Source organism: Macaca mulatta, chromosome 12 (assembly GCF_049350105.2).
Source record: "Macaca mulatta isolate MMU2019108-1 chromosome 12, T2T-MMU8v2.0, whole genome shotgun sequence".
Taxonomy (NCBI): Eukaryota; Metazoa; Chordata; class Mammalia; order Primates; family Cercopithecidae; genus Macaca; species Macaca mulatta.
Window position 1 is genome coordinate 16,229,824 of NC_133417.1, and position 14,798 is coordinate 16,244,621.

At 54.4% G+C, this 14,798-nt stretch overlaps 1 protein-coding gene across 2 annotated transcripts in view; it reads left to right on the top strand.

Moving 5' to 3' along the window:
- Window positions 1-14,798, top strand: part of TFCP2L1 (transcription factor CP2 like 1) — a 70,418-nt gene that overhangs the window by 37,380 nt on the left and 18,240 nt on the right. For both annotated transcript variants that reach the window (XM_015109909.3, XM_077956851.1), the window contains 8 exons: window positions 226-331; window positions 1,040-1,146; window positions 2,345-2,497; window positions 6,834-6,944; window positions 9,616-9,707; window positions 11,415-11,463; window positions 11,548-11,641; window positions 13,937-14,027. In XM_015109909.3, coding sequence (XP_014965395.2) covers window positions 226-331; window positions 1,040-1,146; window positions 2,345-2,497; window positions 6,834-6,944; window positions 9,616-9,707; window positions 11,415-11,463; window positions 11,548-11,641; window positions 13,937-14,027 — 803 coding nt within the window. The remainder of the gene's footprint in view (window positions 1-225; window positions 332-1,039; window positions 1,147-2,344; window positions 2,498-6,833; window positions 6,945-9,615; window positions 9,708-11,414; window positions 11,464-11,547; window positions 11,642-13,936; window positions 14,028-14,798) is intronic.

The following is a 14,798-nucleotide window of genomic DNA, read 5'->3' on the forward strand; positions in this document are numbered from 1 at the left end:
CAGCATTTAGTAATACCGGGACAAATGGTAGTCATCGCTGTTGTTGCTGTTGTTAGTGTTACTGGGATCTGAGGAAGGGATAGTGGGCGAAGCTTGAGAACTGGGAAAGGAAACTGCAGGAGGAGGGGCCTCAAAGGTGGGAGGGTTTGCTGTGGCTCAGGGAAAAGAGGCGGGTTCCTCTTGGCACCCACGGTCACTTGTCCCCCTGCTGACCTCCCTCCCCAGAGCATCATCCGCGTGGTCTTCCATGACCGCCGGCTGCAGTACACGGAGCACCAGCAGCTGGAGGGCTGGCGGTGGAGCCGGCCGGGAGACCGGATCCTGGACATCGGTGAGTCTCCTGGCCGGGAGAGGCCAGGCAAGGCTCGAGGCACCCACGCCACGTTGGGTTCTTCCTGGATGCCACTGGGACTTATGCCGAGAAGGCGTTTTAGCTCGCGCTTGCTCTGTGTAAAACCCCACGGGAGCTTGCAGAGCTGACCATACACTGGGTCCTGCCCTCAAGGAGTACCCGTTTTCAGTGGAAAAGAAAGGTCTGTGGAATTGAGAGACCTGCTCACAGGGAGTTCCGGGAAGGCTTTGTGGAAGGATGGTGCCTTAAAGGATTTTGATAAGTGTTGAAGATAACCGTGAGCATCACAGAGATAGATCGGCAATGGAAATGGAATTTGGGGCCTCAGGGACTGGCCCACAGTCCTTTACCCATAATCCTTGTGGCCAGGTGGGTTTTGAAATTCAGAAGCTAGAATGGCAATACGGTGTGTGTACCTAGAGCATTAGGGAACATCTCCAACAGGCAGCCAAGCACGGTCATATTTCTGTAGCAAAATAAAATGACGGTTCATACATAATGGGGTGAAGACGACACAGCGCTTGTGGTTCAGGTCAGGCTTTCCGTCCAGTAAGTTATGCAAAACTTTTCAGAGCTTTCGGCATTTCACACTGGGGTGAAGGAATTGGGACCTGTAACGGGGTCCTTCCCGAAATATTTGGGAGAGGCTGACAATTGCACTTTCTGTGTGTGTGTGTGTGTATGCAGATATTCCACTGTCTGTTGGTATCTTGGACCCCAGGGCCAGCCCGACCCAGCTGAATGCAGTGGAGTTTTTGTGGGATCCTGCGAAGAGAGCTTCTGCGTTCATCCAGGTGGGCCACAGGGAGCTTGCCCTCCAGGGGAAGACCTAGCCTTCGGGGTGGCTGGCTTGCAGTTTCTCAAAACTAACCCATCTGGAAGGGTCTGGATGAGCTTCTGCTCCCTGTCACTGAGAAGGAAACTGCAGGAGAGAGAGAATGAGTGTTGCGAAGAGTCACAGAGCTCGTTGGTCCTTATTTAGGGAACAGAGTGGGGAGGGTTTTAGAATTCTATCTGGGTTTTGCCCATAGAATATATAAGCTTTATACATGAGTATTTCCCAACATAAATCATTTGAAAGTAAACATGTTTTCTATTACAGTTTCTATTATTGAATGAATTATTTTGTTGTCAAGCGCTGGTGTGGATCCAGCCTTTTGTTACATGCCATGTGAGATCAAGGTGGTGAAGGATGTGACTGTGTTGTTGTGGTTGTGGTTCTGCCTTGATCCCGGCTCTCTCGCTTGCTGTGTGTCCTTGAGCAAGTCTCCTCCCCTTTCTGAGCCTCTTAGTTTTCTAACCTCCCATCTTACAGATCAGATAATGAATACAGAGCTATTAGCACTGCCTGGTCCCTAGGAATCGCTCAACAAAAGTTAGCAATCTTTTCTTTTTCTCTTTCTTTTTTTTTTTTGCAATTACAATATTCTTAATATATTTAAAAATTATTACATTGTTATTATTATAATTATATATTGGATTCTTATAATATTATTGCAGTATTATAACAATACATTGACATCGAGTCCATTTATGTAGTAGGAACTTACCAGAAATACAGAAATGGTTCCAGCCTTCTGCTTATGCTTCCAGCCTGGCCCGAGTAGCTCGGACACCAGGACGTTAGAGAGGGGTTAGGGCTGTGCTGTGGTCCCTGCCCTCCGTCTAGGATTTGCCAAAGGAAAGGAATCTGGGTGAGGAGTTAGGTTGAGGTCATTGGGGTCAGTGACCTGGGGAGTGGTGGGGACTTAACTGGTCAGGCAGGGCCTCCACAGTAAAGAGACAAAAGTGGGGATGTGTGTCTTTTGCAGGCAGGGGAGCAGGGAGGCCACTGGCCTGATGGAGTGGACAGAGTATCGGGGAGAGCAGGAAGGTCGGGGCAGGCCTGCACTGACCAGGCAGGGAAGGACACCTCCACATAGAGGGGGTGCTTGGGGGATCCAGGGCCCTGCTCGGTGCTGCCTTGCCACTGCCCAACGTTTCTCCTCCCAGGTACACTGCATCAGCACAGAATTCACCCCCAGGAAGCACGGGGGCGAGAAGGGAGTGCCCTTTCGAGTCCAGATTGACACGTTTAAGCAGAACGAGAATGGGGAGTACACGGAGCACCTGCACTCAGCCAGCTGCCAGATCAAGGTGTTCAAGGTAGGATGGCTTCGCAGGCTCTGCCCTGCCCTGCTGCTGGCCTGGCCCGTGGTCACAGTCACCCGCAGAGACCCTGGAGATTCCTCTTAGAGGCCCGGCAAGGAATGCAGCATCCCTTTAGCACATGGCTTCTACCTGGACTCCTAATGTGCACAAGCTGCAAGTCCAGGCACCACAGGCTGCTGCTGCCCTGCTGGGGGCATATTTTCACCTGTGGCACCCACTCAGCTTCTGGCAGAAGCATCGGTGTGGATGTCCGTCCTGGCTGTCGGTCCTCGGCGCTACTCTATAAGAATGATTGGATTTGTACATTTTAGCTTTTTTTTCTCCCAAGCACATTATAGTAGCCCACGGGTGCTCACGTCCAGATTTTCCTTAAAAATCAAAGCAAGAGTCCCTCCCTGCTGGAGGCCTGGCCTCGGATCTTCCTGTTTAGGACTTGAAGCCATGTTTCTCTTTGCAGTGGCTTCCTGTTAGAGAAATATTTTCAGGGGGACCGTCTCCCTTTTCTCTCCTTGCTTCATTCCTTACAGTCGCCTGTCACTATTTTCCATCTCTTCAATCTGGACTGATTATTTCCTGAAGATAGTAGCCAGCGATACAGCTCAGTGTCCTGTGTGGCCTCAGGGAGATGTGGAGGGTTGCATGAGCTTGCATCATTCTCAGGGCGCGAGGGCAACCCATGTCCAAGCAGGCCCCAGCCCCACAGTCCCCAGCCCCTATAGGCCCTGTCTGCCGGGGCCACTCTGGCAGGTGTCTGCAGAGAAGTAGTGGACCCACCTTCTGGGCCGGAATTGCCTTGAGTAACCAGCCCTGGTGCTTATTCCAGCTTCCTCTTGTTTCCCATTCAAGTGTATTTGGAGCCTGCTGAGAAAGTTCCATCTTCTGGGTCTGGAGACCCAAGAGGCAGTTGCTTTAGACCGGACCCTTTAGAAAGCTGGGTGTGTGCTGATCTTCCCCCAGACCGAAGGCACGGGCCCGTGGAACACCCATGCTTGGAATGGAAGTGGGAATAAATGCCCACGGGCAGAACCATAAACCGGGGGGCAACCCTGGAGACAGGGATGGTGCCATTTCTCAGAGCCTGGGCCACAGTGAGCACTGGGCTGTGATCTGGGGACGCTATCACCATCACAGCTGCAGGAGAGAGGGCTGAGGACGAGCGGATGGAGTCTGCACTCAGGAGACCACACAGCCAGGCTGCCTGGGAGTTGTGGGCACCAGGGTTCTGAGGCCCCGGCCCAGCTCTGTGGTTTGGGACGTCTTGGTTAGTCAGTGATGTCGGCCCCAAGTGGGAGGCAGAAGTGGCAGGAGGGATGTGTGTTCGTCTTTCCTGGCGGAGCAGTGGCCTCCAAGGGGAGCTGTGCTCCTCTGCTCTGCTTGTTTCCTATTGCTGCTGTCACAAATGGCCACAACTTTTGACTTAAAACTGTGTGCATTTATTATCTTCCAGTGCTGGCAGTCAGAAGTCCGGAATGGTCCTCACTGGGCTAAAGGTGTCAGCGGGCCTGTGTTTCTTTCCCAACGCTCTGGGCGGGGCTCTTGCCTATTCCAGCTTCTAAAGCCATTTCTAGGTTCACGGTTCTTCCTTTGTGCTCAGAGCCAGCAAGAGCAGGCTGAGTCCTTCTCACATGGCAGCCCCAACCTCTCATCTGCCTCCCTCTTCCTTTTGTAAGGACGCTGTGATTACATGGGGCCACGCGGTTAATCCTGGATAGTCTTCCCATTACATCAGTTGCGTAGCACTCTTAATTCCATCTGAAACCTCGATTCCCCGTTTGCCATGTTAGGTGACGTATTCACAGGTTCTGGGGATTAGCAAACAGCCATCTTTGGGAACCATTATTCTGCCGACCACGTCCACCAAGCAGTGGGCGTGGCAGCCCCGTGGTATCACTGCCTGCTCCGGGATCTGACGGTCCTGGACACCTGCATGGCTGTGTGCTGTGGTCTTTGCCTAGCCTGCGGTTCACTGTTGCTCTGACTACACCCTCCCCTCATGTGCAGACCGCGTCTCTGCCAGCCGTGGTCCCCGTCAGGTAGCGGTTCACTCCCTCACCAGGGATGTCAGGTTAGTTCTGCTGCTCTCAATGTGTGCCCTGGGGAGACATTGTGCTGGGCAGTAGGAGAGAAGTGAGGTGGCATCTCCACCCCCATGGGGTGCCCTGTGTACCCCTTCTATGCCTTGGGTCAAGCTTAGGAGTGGGGGCTCTGTCTACCAGGCTCCTCAACCCATGCCAGGCATTGCTTGGGGAGTCGGGCTGGAAGCTGCCTGGTCTCAGTGCCCCGAGGAAGGCCTTGGCATCTCCCGCAGAGAGTAGGGGTGGCAGGAGCCCCTCGTCACCCCAAACTGGCTCCTCAGAATGCCTGAGGTGTCCTCCCACCTGCCTGCCCCCACTCACATAACAGATGCAGTTGGTGCGCACAAGCCAGGCTGAACTGAGCCAAGTCGCCTGTTACCCCTCCCTCTGCCAGTCACCCCAGTTGCTGGGAAGCCTGGCTTGTTGAAGCCACTCCCTGGGACGCTGTGTGGGGTGTCAGGGTCACTGAAGGGAAAGGCAGGGCTCCTCTCTGAGCAACCAGCTCCCTCCAGGCCTCATCAAGGCCCAGTGCGTGCCCCGAATGCAGGCTCCGCCATGGTCTGGCTACAACCCCACCTTGCCTGTACCCTCTGTGCAGGGAGGAGGAGTCTCCTGAGGGACAGGAGCTGGAGGTGGAGCAGGGAGGCCAGGTCGTGGGAGTATGGCTGCCACACGCCCCACTGTCACCCAGGATGCTGGATCTGTTACTCACATCCCAGTGTGACCTCTGCCATCCTGCTTCATCCAGGGCAGGCATCACTCCAGGGCAGCGGGGCCCCAACCTTTTTGGCACCAGGGACTGCTTTTGTGGAAGACTGTTTTTCCACGGAAGAGAGGGGGATGGTTTCAGGATGATTGAAGTGCATTACATTTATTGTGCACTTTATTTCTGTTATGATTATTTGTAATATATAATGAAATGATTATACAACTCATCATAATGCAGGATCAGTGGGAACCCTGAGCTTGTTTTCCTGCAACTAGATGGTCTCATATAGGGGTGAGGGCGGACAGTGGCGCATCCTCAGGCATTAGATTCTCATCAGGAGCACCAGCCTAGATCCCTTGCAGGTGCAGTTCACAAAAGGTTTTGCCCTCCTATGAGGATCTAATGCCGCCACTGGTCTGACACGGGAGGCAGAGCTCAGGCGGTCATGTGAGCAATGGGGAGCGGCTATAAGTACTGTGAGGTATTTACTTCATAGTAAGATGACGATGAAGCTTCGCTCACTCACCTGCTGCTCACCCGTTGTGGGGCCCAGTTCCTAACAGGCCGTGGGACCGGCATCAGTCCGTGGCCTGGAGGTTGAGGACCACCACTCTGAGAGATGCTCCCTAAAAACCCTTAATCTGGGAGCCAAAAGCCGTAGCCTGAGAAAGGTGCCCCCTAGAATGAAAATCCCTCAAGGTACCATTGAGCTTGAACGACTGTTTTCATCATCTGCCCACCACACGTAGCCTGCTGTGTGCGTAGTAAAATTGCTTGGTTCCAGCGCTGCTCGGAGTCTTTACATCTGACTTCGCCAAGTGGGCGTGAGCTCATAAGATGCAAATGCTCAGCAGACTACATAGTGAGGTCGAGAAGGCCCCCCATGGTGGCACCTGCGGGGCAAGCCTGCGATGCAGCACACCTGGCCACTCTCACTTGGATCCTCTCCCATCCTGATGAACCCCTCAAGCCTCAGTTTCCCACTGTAAATGAAGGGAATAATAGTAGGCGTGAGGCCTACACACCCTTCGAAAGTTGCCCGGGTTTGCAAAGCACCCGCGATTGTCAGGCTCTCTCTCTGGATGGAGACGTTCCCCTGCAGACAGAGTGTGAGCTGGGGCTCAGCAGGTGTCCTGAGCATTGAGGGTAAGGAGGCCTTCAGCTTATGGCCAGGATTTATCAGGTTGCAAGCACAGACTAAATCCAGACCAGCAGCCTGTACTTCTTCCACTTTCATCTGCTCTCCCTGGGTAACCCAAGGAATGCACTGGGATTCCTTGTGGGTCCCCAGGGTTCCTTTTCATAAGCGAGTGGCCGTGGGAAACCATCTTTTCCCCTTGAGCAGCAGAGTGCAGGACCCGTGGCAGGTTCCGAGTTCCTCAGGTGGGGAAACAGTCAGGCGGAATGGGAGGGGGAGATAGGTGCTGTCCTGCCCCTGAGTTCCTGCGCCCTGGGGCCCTGGGTGAGGTGGGAAGCAGGAGAGGGCTTGGGGGCTGCTGCCTCTGTCAGCCTGGGACTAATTGGACTCTGTCCTCTGTGCTCTCAGCCGAAGGGAGCCGATCGGAAACAGAAGACTGACCGGGAGAAGATGGAGAAAAGAACTGCCCAAGAGAAGGAGAAATACCAGCCGTCCTATGAAACCACCATCCTCACAGAGGTGAGCCGGCTGGGTGCGGGGACAGAGCCTCCAAGGGCCTTCCACCAGGAGCGGGGCTGCTGGCTTAGATTCTTGGAAAATGGCCCATCTCGGCTGAGTGCTTCTGAGGGTGCTTATTCCGCCGTGGTGGGTTCCAGTGTCTGGAGCTCGTGTCCATCTGATAAGACCCAGTGGCCCGGGAGGCATTTCAGAAATAACTTCCAGCCCTGCTCCCTTTGAACGCATTTGTGCTTTCCCAATTTAGGTTTCTTTGTGTTTTTGAGTAGGTAATGTATTCACATGGTTTTAAATTCCAAAGGTAGGAGAGAGTGTACAACAGAAAATATCCCTCTCAGTGCCATCCCTGCCTCGTGGTTTCTCCCCTCCAGGTCAGAAACCTTGTGCATCTGGCCCAACTTTGTCTGCAGGTGAAGCCAGTGCAGACACATGTTTGCCCCGTGCCTGCATTTATACACCAACAGTGTACATAGACACACTTTGCTTTTTTCCATTATTAGCTTATCTTGGTGCCTGATCCCTACAGCTTTCTAGTTCCTTACCCAGCTGCGTGGCGTCGTGTGTGATGGCCTGTTGGTGGATGCGGGGTCGTTTCTGAGCTCCTGGAGTTTCAGGCAGTGGTGTAGTGAATAACTGTGCATGTGAAGGTCTGCACACGGGAAGCAGTCGGCAGGTTTCCTTTCTCAGTGGGATCTCTGGGTTGGAGGGTGTCGGCCCTTGTTATTTTGCTGCCTGGTTGTATTTTCTGTTAACCCGGACAGCAATGCCAGCCTGCTGCAACTCTCCATATGTCCATGGGAACTCCTGAGGAGCTTGTTCTTCCTCTTCCCTTTTTTTCTTTTTTTTGAGACGGAGTCTCACTCTGTTGCCCAGGCTGGAGTACAGTGGCACAGTCTCGGCTCACTGCAACCTTGGTCTCCTGGGTTCAAGTGATTCTCCTGCCTCAGCCTTCCCCAGTACCTGGGATTACGTGCATGCGCCACCATGCCCAGCTAATTTTTTTGGATTTTTAGTAGAGATGGGGTTTCACCATGTTGGCCAGGCTGGTCTTGAACTCCAAACCTCAAGTGATGTGCCCGCCTTGGCCTCCCAAAGTGCTGGGATTACAGGCGTGCCTAACTCTTCCCTTTCCGAGTTGCAGCTAGTGCCTCCTTTTTCACTGGGAATTTTTGTGTGACTCTTTCCCACTCTGTTCTGCAGTCAGGCTGACTAATTGGTGGTGCTATTTGTTCATTGAGTAATTGGACTTCCTCAGAAGGCCCTCCACGGTAAGGCCCCTGCCGGCCATGGGAGGATTAAGGCTGTTAGGGGTGAGGCTTGGAGCAGCTAAGAGAATGGTGGCCCGGTCTTGGCTGACGAGCAGCTGTATGTATATGTGTGTGTGTACATGCAGAAGGGTCTTTGCAATAAGACAGTGTAAAAACGAATTTATGGTCAGACAGATGTGCACTGGCGTTTTATCTGACTGAAGGTCAGTCACCTGCCTCCCCCTCAGCCCACAAAGGAGTGGCAGGATGCAAGGACTGCATTGATGGATTAGAGGCCAGACTAGTTTCTTCCCATACTTGGTTCATGCCTGTGCTGGTGCCGCTGCCCAGTGTGCCCACCTCCTGATACCATTCTCTCCCTAACTGAGCCTCAGCCTCTCCCCTCCTCTGCTGACTGCCCCTGGGAAGAGAGGTCCTGGTGAGCCGCTTGCCAGGTCTGTCCGAGCCCTTGCCACAGTGCAGTCTAGTTGAAAGCCCACCCTGGGAGGCGCTGGCTGCCTCTTCTACCGGCTGTTCAGCTTTCCTCCTTGGGCTGTAGGATTTAGCACCAACAGATTCGAGCCCACACTGACAACACTTAAATATTGACCAACACTGTAGTTTGGCGGGTGACAGTAAATCTTCAGGAATGCTTCAAATTGTCCCTCTCTGAAGAGGCATCACTGCAGGCCGGGGAAGAGGGGAACTTTTTCTGCTGGATGGACTTTCTCCAGCAGGCAAAACCTATACATCCTTGCTTCCTTTGGGAGACTCCACATGCATCTGTTTTTGGCTTCCATAGTAGCATGTTTTTGAGGGCAAGGATCACGTCTTTCGTGTTTGTGGATCTCCCGTAGCCCCTAGCAGAATGCCTCCAATGGAATGAGCACGGTTGAATCTCACCGAGAGGAGCTGCTTTTGGTGATTGCACAATGACCTTTGCCCCTGTCGGCAGGTTCTTTTTGCAAATAGCACAGGTTGTAATACTGACTCTTACTGCTTATTTTTTTTGTTTGGAAGTTGCCTGTGGCCCAGCACTCCCTGTAACAGACGTTTACACGAATTTGTGTCTCCCGGGAAAAGAAGTTTCTGAGCAATTGGCCGGTTTTGTTTTTTCTCTCTCCTGGACCAACTCAAGAATCCCGTGACTGTGAGGTTTCCTCTCTGGTGTTACTGCTGGGAAGCCCAGAGAGACCCCTTGCGTGCTTCCCTTGCTCCAGGGGTGACTTCTGAACATTTCTGCTGGTTTCCTTCCTGTGGCCCTCAGAACCTGCCTGGCCATGGCTCGTTGTGGGTACTGGGGAAGCGCAGTTTGACAGGTCGGGGTCTCATGCATTGGTGTCAGTGCGTGCCTGCTGGGGAGGACCTGGGGATCACGACTCAGCACCTCTCCAGATCCCAGCTCGGCCCTGTGCTCTCTCCTGCAGTGCTCTCCGTGGCCCGACGTGGCCTACCAGGTGAACAGCGCCCCGTCCCCAAGCTACAATGGCTCTCCAAACAGCTTTGGCCTCGGCGAAGGGTACGTCCCACCTTTCTTTCTTTGGGTTCCCTGGAATGAAGACGGATGTGCTTTCCTTTCTTAGTCTTCCTTTCTGGGTCTCCTCTCCTTTCTGTTTGGGTCTCAGAGTAGCTAACTCGTGTTGCAGTCACAACTGTCTTTAGCATTTACACAACTTTTAGTGCTCAGAAACACCCCTGTAAACGCTGTCGGGTGGGGCAGCGGCCCAGAACTTAACCGGGTGAAACCAGGACTGGTTTGAGGGTGCATGAGGTCAGCCACCCGAGACAGCCTCTGGTGCCCTCTGGGGCAGAATGGCCCTCCTGACAGTGGAGCCTTAGGGAGCAGCTGTCTGGGGGGCCCTTCCTGGCTCTTTGTCCAGCGTGATCACCGAGTGTGGGGGTGAGGGGATCTGGCTAGGGTCCTCTCTTACAACATAGAAGCTGGCTTCATTGCTGTCCCACACAGCTCTGCAGACACACAGGCCACATGGACCCTGAGGACGCTGTGACGGGACAGTGCTGGAGCTGCAGGCAGTTTCCTAACTGTTGGGGGCTGCACGGCACGGGGCCGTGGGTCACCGTGAGGGCTCTGCATGGCCTGTGCTGGCAGCAGGGATGGAGGCGGGAGAGTGCCGGGTGGAGGCTGCCTGTTTCCTGCCTGCAGGTTCGTCAGAGCCCATGTGTGGCAGACAGAACTTTTCTAATAAGAAAGCGAGATTGTCTGTGAACCTGATTTTACCAAGGAGTCCCCGGGGAAGTGAGGGTAGACACAGAAACAGTGTTATGTTTAGATTCAGGCAGACCTAGTCTTCAATCTTTGCCTTTTGCGGGGTAACTCCCTTAACCTCCCTGAGCCTCGGTTTCTCTACTGCAAAAGGGGGGTAAGAATTCTACACAGGGTTGGGAGGAATGAGTGTACGATGCTCGCACCCCGTAGACACTTGGTGAGAAGTGGCGGCTGTCTTCACTGATGACCGGTCTGGGGATCAGCCCTGCAAGGGTCTCTTTTTCCCATTATGGAGAAATAGACATAACACAAAATTTACCGTTTTTAAGCGTGCAGTCTGGTGGCATTAAGTCCATTCACACTGTTGTGCAGCCTTCACCGCCATCCACCTGGAGAGTGCTCAGGTCTGTGCCTCCTCCCCAATCTAGCCCCCGAGGAAGCTTGTGCACCCCCTCTCGGGAGAACAGAACAGTGCTTTTCCTCGTGGATGGATGTCAAGCCGTGGGTGCTTGTTCACTGCAAAATAACTCCCCGTGGGATTCCTCTACCCTCTCCTCTCACCACCCGGCAGAGGGTTCGGTGGAGGACCCTTGGGTTTGGCGGCAGCCTTCCAGGTGCTGAGGCGCCGGGTGCCCTTGCTCAGCCTGTCCTTCCCTGGGGCTGGGACTTGAATCTCCAAGTTCGAGACCAGCAGGGGTCAGCCAACAGGGGCCTGGGATGTGCTGCTGATGACTCGGGTAGGGGAGTATTGTTGACTAGGGCAGTGTAGCCTATCAGAACTTCCTGTCTACACTGAAAAAGGCTCAGTTGGGGATTTTGAGGGATTGAACGTTGGCTCCTGCTGTGTTTCTGTGACTCAGGAAATTCTTGAGGACTCATTCCACTTAGAACAAATCCTGCACCTAACGGCAAGTGAAAGTGCCAGGCTGGGTGCCGGGACGTTGGCCATGGCCCTGGGAGCCTCCTCCGTCCTCATCACTGGTTCCTTTTCCTTTGCAGCAACACCTCTCCGACCCACCCGGTGGAGGCCCTGCCCGTGGGCAGTGACGTAAGTGTCTGAGCAGGGCTTTCCGGCTGGCGGTCCCTCGTGGGCCCTGAGCCGCCATCTCAAGCCTCTCCCCTCTGCCCACAGCACCTGCTCCCATCAGCCTCGATCCAGGATGCCCAGCAGTGGCTGCACCGCAACAGGTTCTCGCAGTTCTGCCGGCTGTTTGCCAGCTTCTCGGGTGAGCATCTCTGAATTGTCTTTAAAGCCCGTGAGCATCTTGGAAACACGTAGCAAGGCTGGCCACCTTCCGGGACTTGCTCTCGACCCAGGCAGCGCTGTCGTTTCGGCTGGGAGACCCAGGGCAGTGTGGGTTCACTCGCTCACGTGCCCCAGCCCTGGGCCAGGTGCTAGACGTAGGAGATGCTGTCCCCAGAAGGTCCCAGGTGAGCGTGACTTCAGGGGGACCATCTGGGTGACTTGGTCAAGATCCCCTCTCCTGCGGGGGATGGTGGGCTCTGGTCTGCCCGGGAAGAGTCCCCTTAGCCCCGCAGGGAGATGTAAGGCCCTTTATGCTTTTCCTACCCAAATACTGCTCCTCACACTGGCTCCAGAGCCACGACCTGGGAGATCGAGGTAAAGCCATGGGTGAGACAGAAAGGGGGCTCTTCCTTCTTTAAAACGTTTCAGAGCCCTTCCTGATGGGCCCTCAGACAGAAGTCCCAAGCTAGGTATTGTGGAGTGCAAAGGTGAACTGAGCAGTGAGCCTTGCCAGCAAGTAGAGCTTATCCACAGTGACAGAGTAAAGGCCTGGCCACAGCTAGAGGAGTGGATTCCACAGACATCCGTGGCAGTGGAAGAGAAATGGTGCCTGCACACCCTCAGCTCGGCCTTGCTGAGAGCCTGTTGGGGGAGGGTCCCTGGGCGGGGAAACACAGTGACCCTGTCCTTGGGAGCTTGTAGCTGTAAGTCAGTACAGATGCATAGACCGCTCATTTCAGTGCGGTGCGACCTGTGTGATTGGCGTGGGGGTTCAGAAAGGACCCTGAGCTGGACTGGGTGGAGGAGGGGGAGGAATGCCGGCTGTGGTCTTAAGTAGGGCAGTCAGCCACCATGTGGGCACCTGCCTTGTGTGGTCACAGAGCAGGGGACCCAGGTGGAGTGGAGTGGCCCGGGGAGAAGGGGTCAGAAAGGTACCCAGGGACACGGACAGGATGGGGGCCCTGGAAGAACAGTGGAAGGACTTTGGCTTTTACTCCCAGTGGAAAGGAAGCCATTGTGTCTATAGAATTGTACCTAAAACCGTATCTTATTGTGGTGGGAAGACAGGGGTGGGAATCATGGCCTTGGGCAGGCTTTCAGCTGAGGCTGAGATACTCGTACTTGGAGAGTGTGTGGGACCAGGCTCTCGGGGACCCCCTTGGGCTTTGAGGAAGGGGCAGCCCTCACACTATGCTCGCTTCTGTCCCCATGAGATAGTCGCCTTCCCATGTTCCTTTAAATGTGGGCCCGTCCTCACATGCTGCTGGTGGGACCATACATGGATGTAACGGTCTGGGAAACTGCTGGCAGTATCTGCCAGAGCCAAACACACCCTACGGTCCCACAGCCCTCTCTGGGGCTGGACCTGGCAGACATGCACCTGTGCAATGAACAAAGACATGTATGAGAGCATTCAGAGAGCCTGTTCCTAACAGCGCAGACCAGAATCCCCCACAGCACCCCTCCACACAAAGTGGGTATGCGAATTGTGGTGTGGACATGCAATGATAATAGGTGATAACGGGCACGAACAGTCTGTGACTGCATTCCACACAAATGCACCGTGAAACATGACTTGGAGAGAGGGAAGCCAGACCAGGAGGAGTGCCGACCGTTCAGTCCCACGTACAGAAACTTCAGAGAACATGCACAACGTGTCTGCACTGTAGCAAGTCAGGATGGTGGTTCCCCTGGGTGGGAGTAGGGGTGGTGGCTGGCACAAGAGGCCTACAGGAGGCTGGTAATGTTCCACTGCTTGCTCTCAGTGCTGGGTCCTGGGGTGTATTCAGATTGTCAGCATCCAGCGAGCCGTATACTTCCATATACAGACAGATGCACACGTGGCCACAGTGCCGATGACATCTGTGCATACAGATTATATGTCAAAAAAAGAGAAAAGAGGCCAGATGCAGTGGCTCATGTCTGTAATCCCAGTACTTTGAGAGGCTGAGGTGGGTGGACTGCTTGAGCCCAGGAGTTCAAGACCAGCCAGGCTAGGCAATATAGTGACACCTCGTCTCTTTAAAAAAAAAAAGAAAGCGGGGCAGGCGGTGGGGGCCCTTTGGCTTCTGTTGTACTCACTGTTGTGAGCCCTGGCAGTTCCTGGGCTGTGATCTTCTGATGTCGTTGGGCATTTTGCCATTTTCTCTCTGTGAGGTTGTGCATCTGGCTCTTCCCCACCCCCTACCCCCAGTGCTATGGGGTCTGCCGGTGCTTGGGGAACGAGCCCTTTCTCTGTGTCCCGTGTAACAGGCACCGCCATTTTTCTGCTTAGGTGCTGACTTGCTGAAGATGTCCCGAGATGATTTGGTCCAGATCTGTGGTCCCGCAGATGGAATCCGGCTCTTCAACGCCATCAAAGGCCGGTAGGTGTTGGTTTCTCTGTGAAGCCAGCCAGAGGCTCAGGTCCTGTGGCACGTGGTGGGAAGCTCCTACCTCAGCCTCTTGGATGGCGGGTGGTCTGGCCTGGGGGGACAGGGCTCCTGCAGTGTGGGGTCAAGTGTAGGAGGAAGTGTGGCAAGAGGGGCACAGGCCACAGCAGGGGAGTGAGACACTGCAGTGGGAGATGTGGCCAGCTGCCGCAGACCCTGCCTGGAGGTCCCTCCCTCTTCTTGGTTGGACGAGAGCCTTGGCCTCTGGATCTTGGCCTCTGAGCCCCTTGCCCATGTTCTCAGATGCTTGTGTGGTCCTGGGCTCGGAGCTGCTCCCTCCTTGAGGGGAGCTGTGGACTGGGGCCAGTCCGATGGTATCGTGCAGCCGTTTCAGGGCAGACTCCAGAGCAGCGCCATCCTGCACACCTTCCTGCCATGGCAGAGACGTTCTGCAGCTGTGCTGGCCACGTGTGGCTGTGGAGCACTTGGACCGAGGCTGATGTCATGGACAAAATTTGTGTTTAACTTTAGTGACTTTAAGTGTAAATAGCCACACATGGACAGCATGGTTTTAGAGTGAGAGCCTGGGTTCGAGTCCCAGATCTGCCTCTTAGGTGCTGTGCAGTGAAGGGAAAGCCGTTTGCCCTGCGAGCCTCAGTTTCCTCAACTGTGGAATGACAGCAGTGGTCCTAGCTCCCTCGCAAGTTGTGTGAGGATGAAATGAGTTACGCGTGTTCTGAGAACAATACCTGGTACACAGCAAGC